This window comes from Cebus imitator, unplaced genomic scaffold, assembly GCF_001604975.1.
Source record: "Cebus imitator isolate Cc_AM_T3 unplaced genomic scaffold, Cebus_imitator-1.0 Scaffold385, whole genome shotgun sequence".
Taxonomy (NCBI): Eukaryota; Metazoa; Chordata; class Mammalia; order Primates; family Cebidae; genus Cebus; species Cebus imitator.
In genome coordinates, this window is record NW_016107700.1 from 2,362,029 (window position 1) to 2,389,647 (window position 27,619).

General features: G+C 40.7%; 1 protein-coding gene across 29 annotated transcripts in view; it reads right to left on the reverse strand.

The window, feature by feature from the left end:
* The window catches only part of MACF1 (microtubule actin crosslinking factor 1), a 421,177-nt gene that overhangs the window by 197,971 nt on the left and 195,587 nt on the right, over positions 1–27,619 (reverse strand). For 13 of the 29 annotated variants that reach the window (XM_017507991.2, XM_017507997.2, XM_017508007.2 and 10 more), the window contains exons 1-10: positions 19,308–20,562; positions 6,222–6,388; positions 5,151–5,263; positions 4,939–5,045; positions 4,272–4,391; positions 4,029–4,124; positions 2,829–2,956; positions 2,649–2,742; positions 2,278–2,432; positions 717–993 (exon numbers count right to left, since the gene is read on the reverse strand). In XM_017507991.2, coding sequence (XP_017363480.1) covers positions 717–993; positions 2,278–2,432; positions 2,649–2,742; positions 2,829–2,956; positions 4,029–4,124; positions 4,272–4,391; positions 4,939–5,045; positions 5,151–5,263; positions 6,222–6,388; positions 19,308–20,330 — 2,280 coding nt within the window. In that variant the 5' untranslated portion in view covers positions 20,331–20,562. Of the gene's footprint in view, positions 1–716; positions 994–2,277; positions 2,433–2,648; positions 2,743–2,828; positions 2,957–4,028; positions 4,125–4,271; positions 4,392–4,938; positions 5,046–5,150; positions 5,264–6,221; positions 6,389–19,307; positions 20,563–27,619 lie in introns of those variants that run through there. The other 16 variants (XM_017508009.2, XM_017508022.2, XM_037731187.1 and 13 more) reach the window with 3 other exon arrangements.

Genomic DNA, 27,619 nt, shown 5'->3' on the forward strand with positions numbered 1-27,619 from the left:
GAAGAGAAAAGATTCCCAAAGGGTTTCAAATTAGAAAACTGTATGCTGCCAGGCGCGGTGGCTCACGCCTGTAATCCCAGCACTTTGGGAGGCTGAGGTGGGTGGATCATGAGGTCAGAGATCAAGACCATCCTGGCCAACATGGTGAAACCCCGTCTCTACTAAAAATACAAAAATTAGCCGGGTGTGGTGGCACACGCCTGTGGTCCCAGCTACTCGGGAGGCTGAGACGGAAGAACCGCTTGAGCCCAGGAGGTGGAGGTTGCAGTGAGCCAAGATTGTGCCACTGCATTCCAGCCTGGTGACAGAGCAAGACTCCGTCTCAAAAAACAAAACAAAAGAAACAAAACAAAAACCAAAAAACCTGTATGCTATTCAGTATGGGACTGTGAGAATTTGTGCCAACCTCATCCATTTAAGACCTAAGGAGAAGGGGGGCTGGATCCCAGGCAGCATCAATAATGAATAAAATCAAGCCAGGTGTGGTGGTATGTACCTATTGTCCCAGCTACTCAAGAGCCTGAGGTAGGAGGATCACTTGGGTCCAGGAGTTCCAGTTCAGCCTGGACAACATAGCAAGACCCTATCACTCAAATAAAAGAATAATAATTAAGAGAATCTGCAGAGGGAACACAGAGCAATCTGGTCTTCTTAGATAAGCTGCTAGATCCAGTAAACATTAGTATACTGCATAAGACTTTTGGATATAAACCCACCTGCATCTCTTCTACCCAAGACAGTAGTTCATACACAAATCGGAGATTGCCTTCATCCTCAGAGGAGCTGATAGCCACAAGTTCAGCCCGAGTCATAGGCTTTCGGAACCAGGAGGTAGTAGAAGAATGAGTTGCCTTGGTTAAGGGTTCTGCTTTCAGATGAGTAGTGGTTAAAGTAGAGGGTGGAACCAATTCAAGTGAAGTGAAATGGCCCTTCCGGTACAGGCTTGTACACTCTAGACGCAAGGTGACCAGCTCATCCTGCAGGCGCATGACCCTGAAATGGAAGAAGAGAAAAAAGAGAGGGACTTAAGTCTATAGTATACTTTTAAAAAATAAAATCTTCCATTTGACAAAGATATGATAAAATAAAAATGAGCCAGCCTGGCCAACATGGTAAAACCCTGTCTCTACTAAAAATACAAAATTTAGCTGGGTGTGATGGCACAGGCCTGTAGTCCCAGCTACTTGGGAGGCAGAGGCAGGAAAATCACTTGAACTCAGCAGGCAGAGGCTGCAATGAGTTGAGATCACACCACTGCATCCCAGCCTGGGTGACAGAGCAAGACCCTGTCTCAAAAAATAAATAAAATAAAATAAAAATGAGATCATACAAGGAAACGTGTTTTGAAAAAGTGTTATATGAATATAGGGTAATATTATCATCTAGTTCAGAATTGTTTTTAAGACAAATGCCAAATTAGTGTTAATTGGACAATACTATTTATATAATTTCCAAATTGTATAATAATACAAATAATGGATTAGGGGTCAAAAGAAAGACTAGGGGTCCTGGTCTTGGCTCTGTAAAACTAGCCACATGACTTCAGATAATTTTCATCTTCTCTGGGTCTCAGTTTTCTCCCATATAAAAAGAATGTGATGGCTCACTGATGTTTCTTTTTTTTTTTTTGCACTCAGAAAATGATTCAGTTCCAATGCAGGATCACCAAGGTTTCTGAATCAGATGTTGTATTGTGTCCCACCCCTGCATGTCCTTCTAAAATATATGGAAATGGACCAGATATGGTGGTTGGTTCACATCTGTAATCCCAGTACTTTGGGAGGCTGAGGCAGGAGGATCACTTGAGCCCGGGCAACATAGTGAAACCCCATCTCTACTAAAAACACAAAAATTAGCTGGGTGTGGCAGCATGTGCTTATGGTCCCAGCTACTCGGGAGGCTGAACTTAGAAGGATCGCTTGAGCCCAAGAAGTCAAGGCTGCAGTGAGCCATGATTGTGCCACTGCACGCCAGCCTGGGTAATAAGTGTGAGACCCTGTCTGAGTGAATTAATTAAAATAAAATATGTGGGATGTTATAAAAAGCCACAATGATTGAAGTAATCCTACAGGTACTTAGTGGGATGGGCCTGCAATAAGGGGAAACTGTCCTCCACTAAGAGAACATTCCTGCCCAAGATACCTGTAGTATCCCCATTGAGACACTGACCTCAAAGGTCCAAGTTAAAAGATTCAGTGCCTGACTCTTGATCTACTGTTGATCCATGAGCTTTAGCAGTAAGCAAGCAAGCCCTCCATTTGAGTCCCTGTTCCTCACCTAAAAGCCAGCTCTTCTAGCTGGTAGTAATTTTCATCCCGCAGGATCTGGAGATCCACCTGCAGCTGCCTGATGAGACCTTCACACTCCTGAATATACATGATGACATCTGACTCACATTGTACTGGTTGTCCTGATTCCAGGTGAGCAGCATCCTGAGACAGGAAGAGAGAATAACAGTAGGAAAACTTCCATTGTCCCCACTCACCAGGACAGAGGGAGCCAAGGAGCCTACTGCAATTCCGAAAAAAAAAAAAAAAGAGAAGTAATACATCCAGATTCCTCAATTGCTAACTTCAGCCATTAGAGCAGAGGGTGAGAAGCAAAAAACATGTGACATAAGATGTGGGACAAAACAGTCAGAGACTTACAGCCTGCAGTGTATTCTTAGCTAGTGTCAGCTTTTCTTCACAGTTCAAAGCACCATTCTGGATTTTGTTTGCAATCTGTAGCAGCAATTCCAGCCTAAAATAAGATAAAACCATAGTCATGTGCAAGGTTCACAGCAACTCAATAAATAATGTCAGACCACTCTCAGGATCTGGACCCACCTCTCCACAGCTGGCCGAAGTGATTTCTCTCGCTCTAGCATCTCTATGATGAGCTTTCCCCACTCTTCTTCCACATCATTGGGGTGATAACCTTGAGGCAGTTTAATTCGGCCAAATTCAATCCACACCTGAAACAGATACTCTTTCAGTCCAAAAACACAGCCATGCCCTCTTGTCCCAGTTTTGATTTATTCTTTGCACATCATTTTTTGCCTCTTTACCCAGCCATTCAGCAGTTTTTCCTATTGTCTAACATGGAAAAACAATCAAATATGTATCAGGTTCTTCACCCTTGAGGTGAAGAGCAAAAAAGTCACCTCTAGAATGTAGAGGTGACTACAGTCCCTAGGACTACCTACTCTAAGCCCTTCTAATCCTTCTACACTTTCTATAAATCCTCCTTTCCCCTATAATTTTTATTCTGGCAAGGTTAAATTCTCATCTCTACAACTTCAAATTCTTTAGAAATCAAATTCTGAATAGAAGTCTTCTTTCCACCTAGGAAAAGATTTTAGCTTCCCTCTGAGAAGCAGAAAAATTCATCCACAAAACTCAAGATTTCTGAATAAGTATAGGCCATTTTCCAATAAGCACTTTAAAAAATAGAGATGCCTTGAACGAATTAGTATGGGTAAGCTAGGAAGAAAAAAAGAAAAAAACAAACACAAATAGAGATGCCCAGGCGTGGTGGCTGACATCTGTAATCCCAACACTTTCGAAGGCCAAGAAGGGCGAATCACCTGAGGTCAGGAGTTTGAGACCAGTCTGGCCAACATGGGGAAACCCCGTCTCTCCTGGGGAAAAAAAAAAAAAATGTAGCCGGGCATGGTGGTGGGCACCTGTAATCCCAGCTACTTGGGAGGCTGAGGCAGGAGAACTGCTTGAACCCAGGGGGTGGAGCTTTGCAGTGAGCCAAGATGGTAACACTGTACTCCAGCCTGGGTGATAAAAACAAACTCCATCTCAAAAAATAAAATAAAACAAAACAAAATAAAATAAAAAATAAAAAGTAGGAAAGGCAGACGTACCCCTTTACCACACAATTTTTTAAGACCAGCCTGAGAGTGGTGCCATTATTTGTCACCAGGAGAGTACTGCTATCAGTGCAGTGGGAAGAGAATACAAGGAACCTATAATCAAGAAGCAACAACAGTACAGACCAGCAAACCCCAAGCTTCAGCAAAGGATAAGCTCTCTTACCTCTAGTAATTTATATAATTCCTCAATTCTTCCTTTTTCTCTCTCCTTGGCCAGAATTTCTGTTTCTTTGAAGTGTATGTATTGGTTATAAAGTGCCTATAAAATTAATATTTGGTGAATGAATAGACACAAACTGTAGGACCCAATTTTTCATACCACCTCATCCAGAAGCCAGCAGTGATAAGCTCGGAGACTTACTCCCTATAAAGATTTTACAAATACAATTTAAGTCCCTGACTTTACCTTTAGTTCAACGGGGTTTTGGGGAAAAGATTTATCTGACATCAGTAATGTATGCTGTTTGATCCAGGGAATGAGAGAGTCCACTCGACTTTGGTATTCTTGCCACCTGGAGTCCACTTCCTGTTGCCAGAAGGTAAATATCACACACCTGATTAGCAATAGCCACAACAAGCACAAGAGAAAGTAGCTGAGGCCACTCCAAACTATATAAAACCCTTTTCCTCTGATTGCCTAGATGGTGCTCACTTTAATGCTCACAGTACCAGTTTCAAAGCTCCTCAAGGACTCTCAGGATGGGATTCAATTTCCTGACACTAAAAAGGCTACAAATCAAGCTACTAAAAATGTTCTGAAAAGAGCCATAATCTACCTAATCAAGCTGACATATGAGTGACTGAGAAAACACTTCCTCATCCTGAATTACAGCTGGGGATGAGAGGGACATTCTTCCAAATGGTCTATGCTAATTGTTACAAAATTAGCAATATCTAGACTCATTTCCAGGGCCAAGGATAATATCCACGTATGATAAAGATACTGGATATATGGTCTGATACAGAGCATAAAAGTGCTCTGTATACTGTAAGTGCTTAAGAAACTGTCTAAGCAATTCATTCCACTCAAATGAATCAAAGTCAGAAGGCCTTCTAGAAAAATGTTCTTTTACCGTAGCACTGATCCCTTCTCCACCCTCAGGGACTTTAGGGAAGGCATCGTAAATCGAAGACACATAAGTGATTACAGACTTTTCATCTGGAGATGGCACATCCACATCTGAGAGAGAATGGACAAAAAATTTCTTAGTCAGAACAAAGAAACTTGCCAGAAGGAGGAATACTGAATACACGTTCCTTACTTAAGTTCAGTAAACTCTCTCACCTTCTGCATCTAGCAGGCGAGTGACTCCCAGTCTTTCTGCCACTTCAAAAGCCTGTTCCAGATTCTCTCGGTTACTTTGGATTTGCACCCTCTCCATGTCTACCAGATCGGGTCTGTAAAAGTCCAACAAGGCACATGAAAGGCCATCATCTACACATCACACATGAGTTCACACAAAGAAAACCTCCTAAGGGTTCCCAGAGCTGAAAAACACTGAGTGAGTTAGAGAAAAGGCAGGAGGTTTTGAAGAGTACAAATTCAATTTTTTTTTTTTTTTTAAAAGATGGGGTTTCACCATGTTGGTCAGGCTGGTCTTGAACTCCCGACCTCAGGTGATCCGCCCGCCTTGGCCTCCAAAGTGCTTGGATTACAGGCGTGAGCCACCACACCCGGCCACAAATTCCATTTTTAAGTATACACCAGGGGCCCAGTGCTTCCTAAGGCCAAACTTAAACATACAGTTTAGGTTTGTTGAATGTCATGGGGAAAATACCATCAATTAGCACTGGAAATTGGGGCATGTTTATGACCACTAAGAAGTCAATAATTTTGATTTTTGTCATTCAGAATTCCTATTTTCCTCACCTCACTTCAGCCATCTGCTGCTCCTAAACGACTCTAAGCAAGCCCTCATTCCATGCCCTTTGCACCTGTATTTCTTCCAGCTGGAACACTCTGACCCCAAAAGCCCGAATGACTCACCCCCTTATGGCTCTGGTCTAACATCCTGACCAAAAAGACCATGTCTGACCACCCTGTCCAAAATACTACAAACCTCTGTCACTTTCTAATCCTGCCACTGCATTTACCACTGGTTGGTAGCATATATTTATTTCCTATTCTCCCTACTGAAAGGTTAAGTTCCATGAGAGTAAGAATTTCTGCTGTTTTCTTCACTGCTCCTTATGACCAGTTCCTAGAAAAGTAGTTAAATAAATATTCCTTTTTCAAATGAACAAATGAATCAAAGCTTTGATTCCTGGTTGAGGAGGTGGAAATAGCATTATAACTAATTACAAACAAGAGATGAGAAGAAGCCCTGCAGGAGCACAGAAATTCCGCTGTTCTTACCGGTATCGGTGAATAAGTGCATTGAACATCTTCCCATCACTCCAGCAGGAGGAAAAGTTGGTGCATTTGATTCCTGTGTAACCAGCTGTCACCTTCTGGGTCCACAGGAGTAGCTTCTCCTTGGCTGACATGTCCCCTGATTCTCCACTAATGTAGATGTCAGAGATCTGCCAAAAGACGAGACACAGAATAATTCATAAATAAGACAAAGTCTTTTGGCCTTCTCTTCTCCATCCATTATGGCTTGTAGTAAATTGAAGATCCAAGGCTGACAGCACTTTAGAGGACTATTCCAACATATATTCACCCACTTGGTAGTCAAAGAAATGCAAATTAAAACCATGAGACACCTATCAAACTAGGAAATGTTTGTTTTTAATTATATTATTCAAGATTGAGAGAATATCTAAAATTTGGTATTGTCATACACTGCCACTAGTGAAAATATAAATGGCATAACTTCTCTGGATGTCAGTTTTGAATCAAGTCTTCAAACACACATACAACTTGATGGGAAGTCATCAGAAATATAAACAAATAATTTTATAAATGAATATTTATCAAAGAATAATAAAAGTGACAACAGAAGTTTATAAAAAGCTTAAATTCTAATAAGGGATTGACTGGTTAACAATTACAGCACAATTATAGCAGAATAGAATTCTTTGTAGCACTTAAAAAAGTTTTGCAAAGAAAATTTTAACGACATAGGACGATTACCAAATTTAAGAAAAAGCATATAAACAATATATAGTAATCTTGATTATTTTGTTATAAAAAACATACAAAATATACATTTAAGTATAGTCATATATATGTACACATGCATATACATACATCTATGCATGCAATACAGGTGCATATACTGTATGTATGTGAGAAATACAGCAAACTAATAATCATAGTTACCTCTTCAGAGTAACATTACAGGTGATTTTTATATTTTCCAAATTTTCTACATCCTGTACTTTTTTTTTGGAGACAGTCTTGCTCTGTTGCCCAGGCTGGAGTGCAGTGGCGTGATCTTGGCTCACTGCAACCTCCGCCTCCCGGGTTCAAGCAATTCTCCTGCCACAGCCTTCCGAATAGCTGGGACTATAGGCATATGCCACCAGGTCTGGCTAATTTTTTGTATTTTTAGTAGAGATGGGGTTTCACCATGTTAGACAGGATGGTCTTGATCTCCTGACCTCGTGATCTACCTGCCTCGGCCTCCCAAAGTGTGGAGATTACAGGCATGTGCCACCACGCCTGGCAATCCTGTACATTTTTATAAGAAGAAGAAAGCTACTTTAAGAAATCTCCAAAATACAGCACAAGACCTATTTTAGAGAGATTTTAATGCAGGTGAGGAAAAAGTGCATATCTCTGATTGCACACACACCTTGAATTGAGTCCCGTAAAGTATAAATAATACCTACCACCTTTTCAGGGTTGCTATGATAATCAGCAAGATTACACATTAAAGCCCCTAGCCCAAACTGAGGGTTATGCTCAACAAATAAGGGCTCCCTTCTCTCTTCCTTATTTGAAGGCTAGTCTTGCTTCAGTTTTTACTTACCTAATTCCCACAACACTGACATTCTTTTATCATCATCTAATTTAATGTTATTTTGGGTCAGGCACAGTGGCTCACACCTGTAATCCCAGCTCTTTGGGAGGCTGAGGCAGGCAGATCACCTGAGGTCAGGAGTTCGAGACCAACCGGGCTGACATGGTAAAACCCCATCTCTACTAAAAACACAAAAATTAGCCAGGAGTGGTGGTACACACCTGTAGTCCCAGCTACCTGAGAGGCTGAGGCACAAGACACTTGAACTCAGAAGGCAGAGGCTGTGGTGAGCCAAAATTGTACCACTGCACTCCAGCCTGGGTGACAGAGCAAGACTCTGTCTCAAAAAATTTTTTTAAATAAATAAATAAATGTTATTTTGCATTACTATTATTTCATATATTTAATCTTATCTCCCCTAGACTACAGGTTTCCTGAGAGTTGCTGGCACCACAACTTAACAAGTAGAGCAATATAAAACTGAACAGCAGCCCCTATGTGGGAGAGCTCCTCCCCACTGGACGTGTTCAAGCAGAAACTGGGATGCTGTGGAGGAAGTAACTTCCAAATCTGAGACCAACTGATCACAGTCCTTCAGTGCATTGTCCATTGCACTTAGCGTTGTGCTGGTTGTATACTGGGACCTTAACATGTTTTAATTAATAACTTGGTTTATGAATGAAATAAAAATAAGCAAATAAAAGTATTTGGGGGAGTAGGTATGGTGGCTCACGCCTGTAATCCCAACACTGTGGGAGGCCGAGGCAGGCGGATTACCTGAGATCAAGAGTTCGAGACCAAACTAGTCAACATCATGAAACCTCGTCTCTATTAAAAGCACAAAAAAATTAGCTGGGCATGGTGATGTGTGTCTCAGCCTAGGGAGGCTGAGACAAGACGATCACTTGAACCCAGGAGGCAGAGGTTGCAATGAGCTGAGATTGTGCCATTCCACTCCAGTCTGGGCGACAGTGCAGGACTCCATTAAAAAAAGGAAAAAAAAAAAGTATTCTGGGATAAAGCCCACCTAGAATCGGTAGACAGGTTACTTAGCGAATTCAAAGCAGTGTGTAAACTGAAATAAGTTTAGGCTAGCATTATTTGCCTCCTCTGGAGTGGGACTATGAATAGTTTCATTTTTTCTTCCTATTCTTTTTTTTTTTCAGAGTTTAAGTAATGATCACACTTTATTTTGTATAATAAAAACTATAAAAATAATCTTTGTTAACAAGGAAAGACGTTAAGCCTTTGAATCAGACAGATATCTGTTTGAAAGAAGGCATCTACTAGAAATGTGACCTCAGGCAAACCATGTAAACCTCCTGGCCCAATTTTCACCATATTTAAAACAGGATAATAACTTTCTCAAAGGATTGTTATAAAGATTCGACGAGATGACGTAGGCAGTGCTTAGGGTACCTGCATTTCCTTCTCATAATAATAAGACAGCATATCCAGCACAATTTTTGGTCTGGGTGTTTGGGCCAAAGAAAACACAGGCATGACAACAGAACATCCTGTCTCTTAGTATTCTCTATCAGGTGCAGTACGGTGAAAGTAGTAGCTTCCCTTGTCGTCAATACAAGGGAGAAATCAATAGTAAGGTATCTCCAAGTGTCTGAATTTACAAACTCAACTCATAATAGATGAGAAATATGAGAAAAAAAAAACAAAAAAAAAACAAGACCAGGGACTTTAACACTTTATTTAGAAAAAAAGAAAGCTGCAGGCTACTAAATGTTACTAAGATAGACTGAAGAAAGACTGTGAGAATAGAAGAGTATGGGAAGCTTGCATTGAGTAGAGAAAAGGGAAGCCACAAAGTATTGCCTCCATGCCTGTGAAGGTGAAATTGTGCCCTGCCTAGCAGATTCAAGGGACATGGGTTCACATGCCCTTAAACAGGTACATTTCTACCAAAGAAATCAGACTATTCTACTTTGATGATGCCAACTAATAAGACCATCCTACAAATCATTCCTCCACTCACCACCTCTCTGTTCTGACTCCATGTTCACCTGACAACCTTCAGATAATTATTTGATCCCCATATAGATATTCTAAAGCAACAAAAGCACTAAGTGGCCAATTCAAATAATCACTTGGCAGTTAAAAACTATTTTGTAAATTAATAAATTCACATCAATCAATTTCATGCAAATGTGATCAATGTGAGTCAATTCCCTAAAACCTAAGCAACTCCAGTTCCACTTGAGCTGGGGGAGGGGCAGCAGTGTGGAGAGAGGCTATGGAACTGCAGAGCCAAGGATCCAATAATGGATCATGGTGCCCAAGATATCATCCTGTGAGCCTCTTCCTATTAACAGCTTCTTCCTAGTACCAATACTATTTCAGTTCCCCTTAACATTTCTAGCTGCCTATTTCACTGGCTAAATGCAAAATTGACATATCCCACTGCCTTCACTGTAACTGCTCTACATACATATTAAAGTAAAACATTATTGGGAACAGGAAATAGATTTGTTGAAGTAAAAAAAGACAGAACTTGAATAAGCAAAAACAAAATCTGAGTATTTGGGTTCCTTACCCAAAAACGAAATTCCAGTTAGTTAATTGATATTGTATGTTCATTATAGCCACAATCTTTCTGAAAACATCTCTCATCGCTTAGTATTTCTGCATATTGCATTAAAATTACTTCAATGAACAGCTTTACTTCAAATTTTAAACACAGTTGTAATGAGATAGATGGAACCCTAAGGGAAAGAAAAAAAAATGCCCTGTTTGGATTAGGGTCCTTCCTAGACTGTTAACTGGATGAGAAAAATGGGATTATCATCTCAGCCATCTCAGTAATTAAATTTGGCTTTCATCAAGCTCTTTCTGTATACTCACACGATATGTGCGCACAGTAATGTCCTCTGGGCTATGCAGAAGCTTCCACCTTAATCTCCCAAATGCAGAAATCCAGCTTCAGTTTCAGAGATCTTTCTCCCTCATCTGGGTTTTTTAAGCAGGAAGCCATTTGGAGAGGGGGGAACGGCCTCAATATTATGCCTAAGATTATGCAAATTCCACTTGAATTTCCTTTCAACTCACACTTCCCAAAGCTTGGTTAACTGCTTCTCTGAAGTATTCCCAGAAACTTAATGTTTTCCTAATAATTCAATAAGTAATGATTGAACAACATCTTAGCACTATGACAGGCACCGTAGAGAAGAACAAAAAAAGTCACACATCATTTATTTACTCTGTTAATATTTTACAAGCAACCATTATATTCTAGGAGTGTGCTTAAGTTCTTATAAATATCTCAAAATAGGCTGGGCTTGGTGGCTCACACCTGTAATCCTAGCACTTTGGGAGGCCGAGGTGGGTGGATAGCCTGAGGTCAGGAGTTCAAGACCAGCCTGGCCATGATGGTGAAACCCCATCTTAAAAAAAAAAATAAAAAAATAAATCTCAAAATAAAAACACAGCCTCAGGCCTCAAGCTCAAGCAATTTAATCAGGGAGACAATTTATTATACAAAGAGATCAATGTTGTGATAGAGGTAAGCAAGTAATCCAAACTAGCAATGCCAGGGGATTGCTCAGCAACAAGAACATCTGTGCTGAGTTTTAAAAAGTAAGCTTGTCAGGTAAAAAGGTGGAAAACAAAAAACAAAGACATGCTTGCCCTCCAAGAACTTAGTTGAGACATGCCATAACTGACTAACATATGATTATCCCAAATATTTTCCCAGATGACAACAGATGTGTGAAAGTAAAACAGGAGAACAAGAAGGGAAGCTCTGTGGTCCTCCTGAATATACAAACTTTTAGAAATTTATTTATACATATACACATATTTAAAATTAAGCAGTATATTTAATGCATTTAGTATTAATGTATTTTCTGCCTTTATAATTTCAAAAACACACATTATTCAAATCTCACATGCATCTTTACCATCAATGTCTTTTCCTTCAATAAAGCTACTTTTTGAGTGAATTTTCTAGAAAATACTGTCTTCTTTTTAAGATCTTAAAGTTAACAACAGCACTTTTCTGAGTCTACATTGTCTCTGTGTATTTCATTTCAAACCACAAGAATCCAGTTGTATAACCCTGGATTAGGGATTTTTTTTTTCATTTATTCTATTGTGTTTATTTATGATCCCCATAAGGTGTGTGTGTGTGTGTGTTTCATATGCAATGTGAGTGATTAAAAAAATTTTTTTGATGTTAAGGCTTGTATAAAGTTAACTTTCAACACTTCCAATTAGGAGATTATATCCCCAGCAACAATAACTAAAACTTTCTTAGATTTTTGGTTTCTCTCTTTTGTTGAATCAATTATATCAGCTGATCTCTACAAAAAAATGATTACTGAGTGAACTAGCAGATGGTGACAAGATTTATTCATCCTTTTTCATGAACTGACTACAAGCTCCCTGGGAGCCTAATAACAAGAAATGCTTTATAAGAAGTAAAATATAAAGACAATCTTTCTTTTCTGAAGGCTAATTTCTGGAGGAAAAAAAATCTCACCTTGTATCTATGGTAGGTCACATGAGAGCGTTAAACAAATTTAACACAAAAAAACAGCAATAATTATAGTAATATCCAATATAGAATCTCAGCAGAATGGAAAATTACTGTGGGATGGAGTGATCAAAGAGATCTCCAGAAGTATAATTTAAACTCCTCTTTGAAGGGAATTACAGAATAGACAGAAAGAAAAGAATTCCAGGTAGAAACTGGATGTAAACAAAGTTTACACAAGAAACTGAGATAATGTGAAACAAAAATAGTAGTTAAATAGTAGTTAAAATGAGAAGGTTCAAACTGGGCCCATAGGAGAAAAGATAAGATAGATTACAAAGGAACTGGAATATCCAGCTGAGGAGTTTGGACTTTGTAAGTCTCTCAGTGGATGAGTTGTTCTGAGCAAGTAGGTACTCGATTATTCTGTCCTCAAGTTTCTAGCTGACTTCCTCCCCTACTACAGATGAAGCATCAGACCTTGAAAACTTAAAAGAAGAAAAGGAGGACTGGGTGTCGTAGCTCACTCCTGTAATTCCCACCACTTTGGGAGGCCTAGGCAAGAGGATCACTTGAGGCTAGGAGTTCAAAACAAGCCTGGGAAACACTGTGAGACCCTGTCTCTACAAAAAATTTTAAAATTAGCTGGGCGTGGTAGTACTCTTCTATAGTCCCAGTTACTTGGCAAGCTGAGGTGGGAGGTTTAAGCCCGGGATGTCAAGGCTGCAGTGAGCTATGATTGCACCACTGTTCTCCAGCCTGGGTGTCGGAGCAAGGCTCTTTCTTAAAAAAAACAAAAAAACAAAAAACAAAAAAAACAAAACAGCAGCAGATGAAGGCACCATGCAGTAGTTCTACAAATGCCTAGCTAGTGGGATCCAATGGCAGCTGTGTTGGTGAGGAACAGAGAGAAAGGTGTTTATTACCAATTTGAGAGTTAGGTAAAGGTCAGGGAGTGCTCCTTTCAGTTTTCATATTCAGAGTCCTAGAGGTCTCACTAGGGAATATAATCAGAATGGTAACCCTAGGTCATAGAATATGGGCATTTTTCAACTCTACAAAATATTGTCAAACTACTCTCTAAAGAACAGTACCAAATTATACTTCCACCCACATGCCATAAGAGGTTTCCCCATCACTTTACATCCTCGCCTACATTTGGTATTTTCAGAGTTTTATTTTCTGTCAATCTGATAGGTATAAAATGGTACCTTAGTTGGGCATGGTGGTATGCTTGTAGTCCCAGCTACAAGATTGAGTCCAAGTGCTACAGTGCGCAATGATGGTGCCTGTGAATGGCCACTGCTCTCTAGCCTGGGCAATGTAGCTGAGACTTCATCTCTTTAAAAAAAAAATATGGTATCTCGTTGTTGTTTGATCTTTATATCCTTATTAGTAAAAATGAGTCTTCTTATGTATATGAGGTATTTGGATTTCCCTTTTTTGTGAATTACTTATTCCTGAGCTTTCCCCTATTTTTCTACAAGGGTGTTAGTTTTTTTCTTATTCTTGTTCTTTTAAGTAATAATATTAATTAGCATTTATTGTGATTACTTGTATTAATTCCTATTACTCTTATAACTCTACCAAGTATATACTATTCTTCTTTTTTTTGGTCTTTTTTTTTTTTTTTTTTTTTTTTTTTGTGAAGAACAGGGTCTTGATATATCACCCAGGGAGGTCTTGAACTCCGGGGCTCAAGCTATCCTCCTGCCTCTGCCTCCCTAACAGCTGGGATTACAGGTGTGAGCCACAGTGCCTGGCAAGGAGATACTATTCTTATGTTCAGTTTACAAATAAGGAAATTGTGGCACAGAGAAGTTAAGTAACCTGATCCAAGTTATACTGCTAGCAAGTGGTGGAACTGGGATTCACACCCAGCCAATCTGGCTCCATGCTCTTAATCACTTCACCTATAGGACAGTAATCCCTTTTCAGTACAGTCATCCATGGAGAATTGGTTCTAGGACATCCCTTGGATACCAAAATCTGCAGATACTGAAATCCACGAATGCTCAAGTCCCAGATACAAAATGGTGTAGCATTCACATACAACCTATATACATCCTCCCAGATGCTTTAAATCATCTCTAGTTTACTTATAATTCCTAATACAATGTAAATGCCAGTAAATAGTTGTTATCTTGTTTAAGGAATAATGACAAAAAAGAGTCTGTACATGTTCATTACAGACGCAATTTTTTTTTCAGAATATTTTTCCATCCATTACGGGTTAAATTCACAGACATGAAACCAACAATGCAGACAGCCAACTGTATATGCATTATATAATAATTTGACCAGTATTACTACGTTTTTATTTTTATACAACTTATTTTGCCTAACTTTCCATTTTATCTTATACAATTTTATTTTTGTTAACTTTCATATTTTATTTTTATACAATGTTTTTCTTAACTTCCTATTTGGAATGGAAATTTTCAAATATATACAAAAGGAGACAGAATAGAATAATAAGCTCCTATGTACCCATCACCCAGTTTCAACCATTATCAACTCATAGCTAATCTTGTTTCATCTACACTCCACCCACTTCACTCTTCCCTCATTATGATGAAGTAAATCTCATATTTTTCTCTAAAAACATTTCAGTATGTATCTCTAAAGGGTTTTTTTTTTTTTTTTTTTTTGAAATGGAGTCTCACTCTGTTGCCCAGGCTGGACTCAGTGGCTTGATTTTTTTTGTATTTTTGGTAGAGACGGGGTTTCACCATGATAGCCAGGATAGTCTCCATCTCCTGACCTTGTGATCCACCCACCTCAGCCTCCCAAAGTGCTGGGATTACAGGGGTGAGCCACCTCACCCAGCTTTTCTTTCTTTCTTTCTTTCTTTGAGACAGAGTCTCGCTCTATCTATTGCCCAGGCTGGCTGGACTCAGTGGTGTGATTTCAGCTCACTGCAACCTCCGCCTCCCGGGTTCAAGTGATTCTCCTGCCTCAGCCTCCCCAGTGGCTGGGACTACAGGTGCGTACCACCATGCCTGGCTAATTTTTGTATTTTTAGTAGAGAGGGGATTTAACCATATTGGCCAGAGTGATTTCAAACTCCTGACCTCGTGATCCACCCGCCTCGGCCTCCCAAAGTGCTGGGATTGATTACAGGCATGAGCCACCGTGCCCAACTAAAAGGCCTTTTTAAAAACATAATCGCAATGCTATTGTTACACCTAAAAAATGATTCTTTAGTAACATTTTTAATTAAGCAAAATTGTTTGAAAAAGAAACAAAATCCTGGCTGGTGTGGTGGCTCATGACTGTAATCCCAGCACTTTGGGAGGCTGAGGGGGGCGGATCACAAGGTCAGGAGATCAAGATAGCCTGGCCAACATGGCGAAACCCCATCTCTACTTTAAAAAATACAAAAATTAGTCTGGCATGGTGGTGGGCACCTGTAGTCCCAGCTACTCCAGAGGCTGAGGCAGGAGCATTGCTTGAACCTGGGAGGTGGAAGTTGCAGTGGGCCAAGATTACACCACTACCTTTCAGTCTGGGCGACAGAGTGAGACTCTGTCTCAAAAAAAAAAAAAAAAAAAAAAAAAAAAAAAAAAAAGAAAAGAAAAGAAAGAAAAAGAAAAAGAAACAAAATCCTCTCTTAAACAAAGCTCTAACTATAACTTTACCTTCCGCATTCCCCCACTAGTGTCATCTGGTTAATTTTGCTTTCTTCATACAGTACAAACCTAGTATTAGTAAAACAACTCTCCCTATAATTAAAAAGGACAACTGGGAGAAGGAAATCTGTAAACTGAAAAAAGGCTGGGCCCAGAAGATAATACACCAACCAACCTCTTTCTTATCATTTCTAGCCCCCAGTATTATCTGACTATTCACCTAAAATTGGAGAGACTCTAAGGTTTTGTGGCAAGGACATTGATACAGAGGAAAAATTCTTCATTAAATGAGATTTGCTAACCATGTGGCAGGAGATTGGCACAAGATGAGGAGGGGGAAGGGATTTTCAAAAATGTTCCTTGTTCAAATAAGCCAGGTATTAATAGTATGGATATTGAAAGCTGCTGGGAATAGGGAATCCTGAGAGAAGAAATGGGCCAGAGAAGAAGACCTTTATTTGACAGCAAAGTGCAATTGCTATTAGCCTGTTCCCATCCAGCTCCAAATCCTAGGCTACTTATCATTCTGAAAACATACTTGTCAGCTGACCCTTGTCATCTTGCTTCTGTGCGATTTCTTGACAAAAGAAGTATTAACTATACTAGGTTAATAGAAAAGCAGATTATGTATATTCTATTATCTAAACCCTACACTAGCAAGATGCAGAAACAGTTTCCATTTTTCTCTATCCTGAAAAGCAACAAAGCCCACTGTGAAGTTTATGTCTATCCATAGCCTGGTTTCACTACCATCAACAAGCCCTGGACTAATGAACAGAAGACAGAATGTGGCTAGAACTCAAATTATTTTGTGAGGATAGTTACTACTCTGACATATTAAAAACAAGCACCAAAAAAGCAAGCAAAAAACAACTCAATTGGACTGCCAGCTGTCTCCTGTTTAGACAGGAGCTGGTATGTGAACGGCAGCAGCTGCTCTTCTGACCCGTGCCCTCCCAGCGCTCCCACTCTCAGCAGAGATGCTCTTGCCCTGCATATCAGTTTTAGTATGTGTTGCCCTCTCTGTGTCTTTGGCTGCTACTGTCCTCAAGCCTGTGAACAGTCTGTTAGGGAGGGGAGCAGCACCCTCAGGACTAGTTCCTTCAGAGACTAGTGAGGGTTGCGGCTTCTTGGCCTTAAGGACTTTGATTCTGAAGAATCACTGTCCAAAGGTTTCTCCTACCAATCTTTTAAGACTCCTCACAGACTCATGCAGAACATTCCCTTGCCAGTATGGAGATCCAGCCCATACGAAGGTGCCGTTGCTATCTATGGTCTATTATCTAGGATTGATTTTACTAGGAGTTCCTAAAACTTTGCATGCCAAGTTTCTGAAAATCTCACACTCAGTTTTACAAGCATGCGCCCTATAGTGTTATGATGACTACACAATTTCAATTTTAATGCCAGTTGTACTAAAGAACAATCAGTTCCACAGTTGGTTTTACCCCAACTACTCTATATCTGTTCCAACTTTTACAAGATGAAAGTTGACTTTGACATTTTAAAAAATCTGATGAAGCACAAATACTCATTGGTATGGTTTCAATCTATGTCCCTACCAAATCTCATGTTGAATTGTAATCCCTAATATTGGAGGTGGGGCCTGGTAGGAGATGGCTAGATCATGAATCATGAAAGTGGATTTCTCATGAATGGTTTAGCACGATCCCCTTGGTGCTGTTCTCATGAAGGTGAGTGGGTTCTCATGACATCTGGTCATTTAAAAGTGTGTGGCATCTTCCGCCCACAACCTCTTCTTCCTGCTCTAGCCAAATGACATGCCTACTGCCCCTTTGCCTTCTGCTGAGATTGTAAGTTTCCTGAAGCCTCTCGGGAAGCCAAGTAGATGCCAACGTCATGCTTCCTGTACAGCCTTCAGAACCGTATGCCAAGTAAACCTCTTTACTTTGTAAATTACCTAGTCTCAGGTGTTTCTTTATAGTGATGTGAGAACAGTTTCACACACTCATGCACCCCATCCCAGTAATTTCATTGCCTTTCTTCCTACCATAACACAATTATCATACTCCCCCTCCCCACATATCCATTTTTATATGAGGCCCAAGAAACCTCTTGCCCATTCATATAATAGACATTTTTCAATGGCCATTTTTTCTTCAAACTGTTGGGAGTCTCCAAACTCTAATAACAGAGTGCACTAAGATGGGGCTGTCTGTTGGGGAAATCTATCCCTAACGAGGAAATTTTAAGCAGAGATTAGCTTAAAATTTTTATCTTTTCTCAGCCTCACACTGCTAGTGATAAGCAGGGCACCAGTAGGTGGATCATATCCCTGCTCTGCAAACATCAGGGCTCCTGTACAGAATCAGCAGCCCACATGTAGACAAGGAAAGTGCCCTACCTCATTTTCTACCTCTTGCCCTTTGAGGCAGAAGTCCTTAATTCTTCTGCTGCAGAGGCCAACATGCCAGTAAAAGTTCTTTAGCCATTGGTGAATTATAACTTTGGTCACCTACACAATCACAGACCTACATGCCAGATGCAGTGCTACCCATGGTCTTGCTGAGTCCTTACCTCGGTGTTCAGATCTCTGGATTCTCACTTGTTCCTTGACCTTTAAAAACATTCACAGCAACAGCCATCACCACCACCCACCACCAGCAGCACCACTATCACCCTCATCACCACCAAAATAAAAAATATTTTTATTTTGAGGAATATATCCTCAATATGTTCCTCAAAATAAAAACACGTTAAAGCCCTAAACAAGTCCAATCACAAAACAAACTTTTCTGGCCTTAAACCTTCAAACTGCCCTAACCTACCCTCCCCCCAACTAATCCCCAGATAACTCTGTGTTCCTCTCCTCTAATCCTGGAATTAGGAGCCAAAGAAGGATGAGCCCTCTCCACCTATACAAATACTGAATGAGTGTTGCCATCAAAAATTTCCCCACAGAGATAGGATTGCATCAGCTCTAATAAGAACATCGCTCCTACTAGATGTGGGGAAGAGCAAGCATGACAATAGCTACCTTACCCCTTCTACAATCATTCCAGAGACTCATTCCAGAGACTCAGTTAGGCCCCTCCCCATCGTCCCTTGTGCTACACTACAATTTCTTGTAGCAAGGAAGCTGGTAAACAGACCTGCCTGAGAGTAAGTACTATCTAACATTGTACCTCGAGAGATAATCCCACCAGATAGATCAAGCAATTATGTCGCTTGGTTACCCAGAATCAAGGACTCCCCAGAGACAAGTCTTGGTTTCAAGCATCAGGGGGCATATCTAAAATAGATTCTGCTTGCTGAGCTCCAGCAGACACTAACTCACATGGGGGTGAGTTTGAGAAACACCAACACCCTCACTGCTCACCCCACTCAGCTTTAATACGTTTAAGGGCCAAGAATCCAAACAGCAGTCTGATTATCCATTGAACATGCCCACCTACCTCTTCCAGACCCCATGATGGGGTGTGGCTTGCCTCCAGAGAAAGAGTACCATCCTCTTCTGAGAAGGAAGTAGAGCTCTTTTCAGGTTCTGTATCTTTAGCTTGGATCTCGTATATGTGCGGCCCATCACTGCCATAGCCAGAGGAGGAGGGCAAAATGCTCACAGTCACACCACTGACAGACAAATCACTCTGAGAAGTAGGGAGTCTGGAATCCTGGGGGGGCACTCGACCCACATGGGCAGGCTCCGTGCATCTTTGGCCTCCAGGCTGGTCCAGTGGTGATGAAGAAACAGAACATTCTGTAATCCAGGAACCTGTCTGAGGGGCAACTGAAATACTCTTGGTTCCTTCCTCCACACTCCAGCCCTCTGAAAATTGTTCTTGATTTCCTGTATCAGTGAGGTAGTCTGTCCTAGGCAAAGCACAGCTCCGAAACCCAAGCTGAGTATTTCCTTTCTCCACTGCAGTCTCTCCTTGCAAAGGCAGCAGCACAGCCCTGCTGCTGCAGGATGCTGTCCTCGGAAATTCCACCAGTTGGCTCACTGACTTCTCACAGTTCCTTTCTGCTGGGTTATCAAGCAGGTGAGCAATGACAGTCATCCCCTCTTCCAAGGAATCCCAGACCCCTCCAGCAACTGAAGACTCGTTCTCCAACAAAAGGTGGGCAGTCTGGACCTCCCCTTGGAATCTCTCCTTTACCTGTACTATCATCCCCTGATCGACTGCCCGTGAGTTGGGGGTTGAGTCCACAGGCAGCAAAATATCTGGGGAGGTATGCTCTAACCCTCCCACTCCGTCCTTCTTTTGGAGACTCACTGTTAACTTCGTTAGGGTTTCAGTCTCTTCAATGACTCCAGTTCCTTCCGAGGTTTCTTCCTGGTGAGATGCCTCTGGAGTAGGGATTTTCTTCCCTCTCCACTTCCTTTTGAACCGAACCCTTTTCTTAGGAGATATGGGAGCCTTCTCAGGAATAGCTATTGACTCTTTCGGCTCCTTAAAACAGCCCAGTGAATTTCCCATTTCCTTCCTCTCCTAATCTCGGCAAAAACGCAGCTAAGCCAGTCCTGGGATCCCACAGGAATCCCAACCTTGGCTTCATCGGATTTGATGCACATTTAAAAACATGCACTATGCCAGCAATCCCTCCAATTCTTTCTCCCTCCCTCCCCGCCTTTCTCTGTCTCTTCTAGCCGCTGCCGATTCAGACAGCCATCTTACAGGCTCAGAGCTGCAACAAGACAAATTCAAAGCATCTCACTGCAGTTCAGAAATCACTTGACCTAAAAGCAGACAGAAACCGGATTGGCTGCAGCTTCCTCTCTCCAAATATGAGGTAATTGGAGCACTGCCCTCAGTAACACAAACAGAAAGCAAAAAGGAGCTAGAAACCAGGGGAGGGGAGAAACTAGGGAGGGCCAGGAGGAGGAGGGAAAATGTAAGAGTAAATGGAAAAGGGAGGGAAAAAGAAGAGAGGCCATGGCAGAAGGTAACGTGGAAGAAGGGGGAGGAGAATAGTATCAAAGAGGGAAAAAGCAAAACCAGCTCGGCTGGTACCAACCAGCAAGGGAAGGGAAGGGAAGGGCCAAGAAGAACTAGGGCTGGTGAAACTGCAATTATGGCTCCCAAACTACAAAATGAAATAGATTTTAAGTGTCGCACCAAGATGCCCAAAACAAAATATCAAGAATATACACATATCCTGAATTTTTTCAGGTCAGAAGACAATAAAATTATTTTAATCAAATTATAACCTGAAGAGACCAGAGCTGCCTTCTTACAGTTAAGAAAAGGAACACAGACTTTAAAGATCTAGCCTTCTGGAGCACTTATTTCCCTCCTTTTTCCTATAAAAGAAAAGAAAGATCTGTTAATTCTGCCAGCCAATGACACAGACAGGAAAAATCTGGAAGTTGGTTTTGAGTATAGGAATCCTTGGTAAAAAGAATATCACTTCTAAATACAACAGACAAACAGGGTCTATGATGAACAATATTTGACATAAATGTTCAACAGCAATTATTAATAATGTCACTGCTAATATCTAATATATTTTTTTGCACTTGCTGTGGGCCAAGCACTGTGTAAAACTATTTACATGGATTCTCTTATTTAATTCTTACAGTCACTATATGAGGTCAAAACTATTATTTTATATTTTATGGGTAAAGAAACTGAGGTTTGGCTAGGAGCAGTGGCTCACGCCTATAATCCTAGCACTCTAAGAGGCCAAGGCGGGTGGATTCCCTGAGCTCAGGAGTTCGAGACCAGCCTGGGAAACATGGTGAAACTCAGTCTCTACGAAAATACAAAAAATTAGCTGGGTGCAGTGGCGCACGCCTTTAGTCCTAGCTACTTGGGAGGCTGAGGCAAGAGAATTGCTTGAATCCAGGAGGTAGAGGTTGCAGTGAACCAAGATCATGCAACTGCAGTTAAGCCTGGGCAACAGCATGACACTCTGTCTCCAAAAAAGAAAAAAGAAACTGAGGTTTAAGAAAGTTGATTAATAAGGCCAGGCGTGGTAGCTCGCGCCTGTAATCTCAGTACTTTGGGAGGCCAAGGCGAGTGGATCAAGAGGTTAGGAGTTCAAGACCAGCCTGGCTAACATGGTGAAACCCTGTCTCTACTAAAGATACAAAAATTAGCCAGGTGTGGTGGCGCACGCCTATAATCCCAGCTACTCAGGAGGCTGAGACAGGAAAATCGCTTGAACCTGGGAGGCAGTGGTTGCAGTGAGCTGAGATTGCACCACTACATTCCAGCCTGGGCAACAGGGCAAGACTCCATCTCAAAAAAATAAAGTTGATTAATAGCCCAAGGTTACACAACTAGTAAGTGGCAAAGCCAGAACACGAACCTCTGTAAATTTTAAGACTTTTAATTTCAACCCCAACTATTCTCTTCTAACTACTGCAGGAGTGGAAGTCTGTACTCAGTTGCCAGTCGTATAAAATAAGAAGTTCCCCCACTGAATTGGCAACTAGACTCTGCATAGACCAAGAGCTCAAAGAGATAACACTTGTTGCCATGTGGGAGTAAGAGAAGAAGCTGCTAAAAGGAGGCTCAGGTGGTTTTTATTCCAATTGCAGTAGGGCAGGAAATCTAAATTTCAGATTGTAAAAGTTATATTTAAAAATCACCTTGTGATGTCAATGAAGATTCCTCCACCCCAATTTTTTTAGTATAGTGTCTGCTATATGGGAAAAGACTACAACCCAAAGGGCTGCGAATGGGGGAAAAATTATATGTGTTTCTTTCCTACTGCAGTTATTTATTCTGCACCGAAAGGATCCACGCCACACAGCAGAGAGCAACAGCCTGCTTGGCTCCATGCAAACCATAAAGACTTAACACTAGTATAGCCTTAACTACCTTTCCTGGAGACCTAGAAGAAAAGGGAAGAACACAAAAGGAAAGCAAAAAGAAGCCCTAAAGTATCAGCTTTTACACAATCCCTTCTAAGGCCCTACTGATGTCCCATGTGTCTCACAACTACAGTATGTGTTCATCCCCTAAGCCTTATCCTTAAGGCTGATTGCAAAGCTGCAGCACCATCTTATGGCCATCACAAAATTGAGCAAGAAATAAGTAGATAGCATGGAAGAGAAACTCAGGCTACTGCAAATCATTTAATTAGCAGATAATCTGACATTACAATATGAAGTTTTCTAGGCAGGTACCAAGCCTGCACTCCTCCAATGAAGAAACATGGACCTGAGCTTGAATTTTATGAATGACATGCAAGCAAACCAAAATCCTGAAACTGATCAACTCATGGGCAAGGAGAGGGCTGCTTAATATGACTACTACTGCTGTAGAGTTTCTCTGGAAGCCCAACAGAATGTAGCAAATTTAATTCTGTAAGCTCATTCTTTTTTAAAAAATTTCTGCATATGTCAGACAAATCAGGCCTTCATTTCCTTCTGCTCCAGAGAAAAACTGGTCTAGGAAAAGGAGCAGAGATTTCAGTAAGGTGGACCTAGGTTCAACTTCCCAGCTCTGTTAACTTAGAAGCTAAGTAACTTAGCTAGTTTATTAGATGGGTCAGTTTCCTTACTTGTAAAATGTGCATATTACCACCTACTTAATGGAGTTGTTGATGAGATAATGTCCATAAAATACTTGGCTCAGTACTTGATCTACAGTAAATTTCTTTTCCTCCCATTTATTACTGGAGCTAAAAGTTATGAGACACCCCAGACCCCTGGGGGATCCTAAGATATAGTTAGTCCCTGACTTAAAATGATCCAACTTATTTCTTGACTTTCCAATAGTGGGAAATCTAGATGCATTCAGTAGAAACTGTACTTCAAATACTCATACAACCATTCTGTTTTTCACTTTCAGTACAGCATTCAATAAATTACATGAGCTAGTCTATACTTCATTATCAAATAGGCTTTGTGTTACATGATTTTGGCCAAATGCTCAATGGCAAACTAACATGTGTTCCGAGTACATTTAAGATAGGCTAAAGTATAGTTTTCAGTAGGTGTATTAGATATATTTTCAACTAAGTTAATTCTGATTATAAGAACTTTCTCCTAGGCCTTTTCTCATCTAAGCTGGTCTCTTAACATAAGACCTGCTTGCCTTCTGGGAAAGCACACTTTGAGGGCTTACACATTCTTTATGCTTTCTCCTAGATAACTGTTTACTGCCCATAGGTCTCCCACAGAGATACTCAAGAGTGAAAGACTCTAAAGCAAAAGAACTCATTCATTCATTCATACCACAAACACAAATGGGGCCTCATCCATATGCCAAGCACCAAGTGCCATAAAGTACACAAAAATGTAAACCTCAATTCTAGCCAGCTAAGACCTCCCTGTTTTTTGAAAATTTCAAAATGCTACGCATACACTAGTATTTAACAAACATTTGAGGGTTGGAAAACTAGTTTTGTCACATTCTGACTATAAAGAGCTTATAATACCTTTTAGAAGAACTATAAATCTTAACACATACCTGAAAACAAGCTTGGACAAGGCCGGGCATGGTGGCTCGCGCCTGTAATCCTAGCACTTTGGGAGGCCAAGGTGGGTGGATCACCTGAATTCAGGAGTTCAAGACCAGCCTGGCCATCAGGGTGAAACCCCATCTTAAAAAAACAAAAAACAAAACAAAAAAACAAAACAAAACAAACAAACAAACAAAAAAAACAAGCTTGGACAAAGCCAAAAGATAAGAAATCCTATCTGGGTGTGTAACCCAAAAGAGTCAGTTGGTCTCTGTGTTTCAGTTTCCTTATCTGAGAAACGGGCACAAGAAAACAGACATTACAGCCTATTTGTTTGGTCTACCTATGCCAAAGCTTTGAGAAGATCAAATTTATGAAATAATCCATTCACTTAAATGTTTACTGACTGCCTATTCTATGCCAGGCAAAGAAAAGAACAAAAGAGACAAAATCCCTGCCACTGTTAAGTTTACATACTAATGCAGAAATCCAGGCAGCAAATAAACAAGTAAGCATGTAATATGTCAAACAATAGTAAATGTTAACCAAAAAAAAAAGTAAATGTTATCCAATACAATACTGTAAGTCATACAGTACTTTTGAGAGGAATTTGGCAAAATACAGGCAAACTGAAGGAAAGTATACAACCCAGCAATTCCAGTCCAGGTGTCAATCCCAAAACCCTCTTTGCTATATGCACAAGGATGCATATACACAGATGTGCACTGTAGCAATGAATGTTTTATTCATACAATTAAATAATACATTGCAAATAATAGGTTTATTACATAGCTGCAAGGGTCACCACTTACATTAAACTAGTTAAAATGAAGAAATCAGGTCTCCCTCTATTAACACAGATAAACAAAAGTTTAGGAAAAAGATGGAAAAAGGGAAATACCAAAGATACTATGTGTTTCAAATATAAAGACATACAAACAACAGTATACATATTGTTTATGAATACCTCATCTGCTGTAAATGTACAAAAGTATGTATGGGAATGATAAACATTGACTTCAGGATAATATTTACCTGGGGAGCAGAGAGGGCAAGAAAGTTGGATGTATCTGAGATGTTTTATTTCTTTAAAGAGGAAGAGAGATAAAAAACCCTGAAGCAAATATAACAAAATTAACACCTGTTAATTTCTGAAGGCAACTACACACATAAGGATCTGTTATAATACTCTTCTGAGTATTTTGAGATTTTCATAACTAAAAACTTGAAATTAAAAAGAACCCCTGACATTTAGCACATTTAAAAAAATATATGTGTTAAAGCATTTTAGAAGCCATAAACCTCTCCACGAAGTTATCAATATTACCAGCCTCATCAGTAGTTGCAAACTTTTAACCTGGAACCAGCCTCTCCCCTCTCCTTCAACTGAATACTTCCTTGAGGTGAAAACTATCACCTATGTCTACATGTACATAATTATTCTACTTCATTAACACCAATACTAGAAACTGACCATAATAACAATTTTGCTGATTCCCTAACATGTAACAGTTCTACTCTGCATTTCTTTTTTTTTATTTTTTGAGACAGCCTCACTTTGTCGCCAGGGGCCAGGCTAGAGTGCAGTGGCATGATCTCGACTCGCTGCAACCTTCGCCTCCCGGGTTCAAGCAATTCTTCTGCCTCAGCCTCACGAGTAGCTGGGACTACAGGCGCACACCACCACGCCCAGCTAATTTTTGTATTTTAGTAGAGATGGGTTTCATCATGTTGGCCAGGATGGTCTTGATCTCTTGACCTTGAGATCCGCCCGCCTCAGCCTCACAAAGCGCTGGGATTACAGGTGTGAGCCACCACGCCCAGCCTCTACTCTGCATTTCTACTTGGCTTTATATAGTTCTTGGTGAGAACAGCTAATAGATGCTCAATAACAAAAGACTAGAAAACCACAATGACAGATAACTAGCAAGAGATATACCATGCCAAATCTAACGCAAGACAAGGTGGGGGGGGGGGGGGGGAGGGGCTTGCCACATAATCCTTCATCAGTTACTCAAAAGCTTTAGAAGCAGAGAACCTTGCCCCCGCCCACAGACGTAGCTAATATAGGCAAACACCAAGCCCTTGAAATGGCAAAGAAAAGGAATTAATAGTTAAAACTTGGAAAACAGTCTGAGAGCAGTGCTCCCATCTACAAGAAAACAAATAAATAGGCATTTGGCTACGTTGAAATAACAGACAAAAGCAGGTAGCCAATATGCATGCAGAAGACAGACTAGGCCAAACCTGCTATTACCTTTCTGTAAAATTGGTAACAGGAAAAAGAACAGTGGGCTCTATCAAAAGCCCTGAAAGGTATAAAGTCAATTAATAAAAAGGTAGCAAGTTGTTACCAGTAACTGCTACCCATTGTTGAGTTCACACTGTGTTCTATCATCCTAACTCATACCTCTCTCATTCTGTATACCTCTGTCAAGTTATTTTATGGTATGCCTGTTCTCACTCTCCTAAATAATAAGAGTCCAACTAGATAGTTTGTATCTAGTTCAATTTTGTATCTTCTGTAATAGATTCTTTTTTTTTTTTTGGCGGGGGGTGGGGGGGGGATGGAGTCTTGTGTAGCCCAGGCTGGAGTGCAGTGGCGCAATATCGGCTCACTGCATGTAGTCTCCACCTCCTGGGTTCAAGTGATTCTCATGATTTGCAGCCTCCCGAGTAGCTGGACTACAGGCATATGCCACCACACTTGGCTAATTTTTTGTATTTTTAGTAGAGATGGGTTTTCACCACATTGGCCAGGCTGGTCTTGAACTCCTGACCTCAAGTGATCCTCCTTCCTGGGCCTCTAGAAGTGCTGGGATAACAGGTGTAAGCCACTGCATCCAATTGTGTATCTTGCGTATGCAAGATACTCTACCTAAGACCTTGCTTATAGCTGATTCCCAGCAAATGTTTGTGTTATTCAACTGAATAACACATTTTCCTGCAAACTAAAACCACAAAGAGATACAATTCCACACTCACTGTGATGGCTATAATCTAAAACAGACAATAAATTCTGGTGAGGATGTAAAGACACAGGAAACCACATGCATTGCCAGTAGGAATGTAAAACGGTACAGCCATTTTGGAAGACAGCTTGGCAGTTTCTTTAAAAGTTAAACATGGCCGGGCGTGGTGGCTCAAGCCTGTAATCCCAGCACTGTGGGAGGCCGAGGCAGGTGGATCACAAGGTCAAGAGATCGAGACCATCCTGCAACATGGTGAAACCCCGTCTCTACTAAAAATACAAAAAATTAGCTGGGCATGGTGGCACGTGCCTGTAATCCCAGCGATTCAGGAGGCTGAGGCAGGAGAATTGCCTGAACCCGGGAGGCGGAGGTTGCCGTGA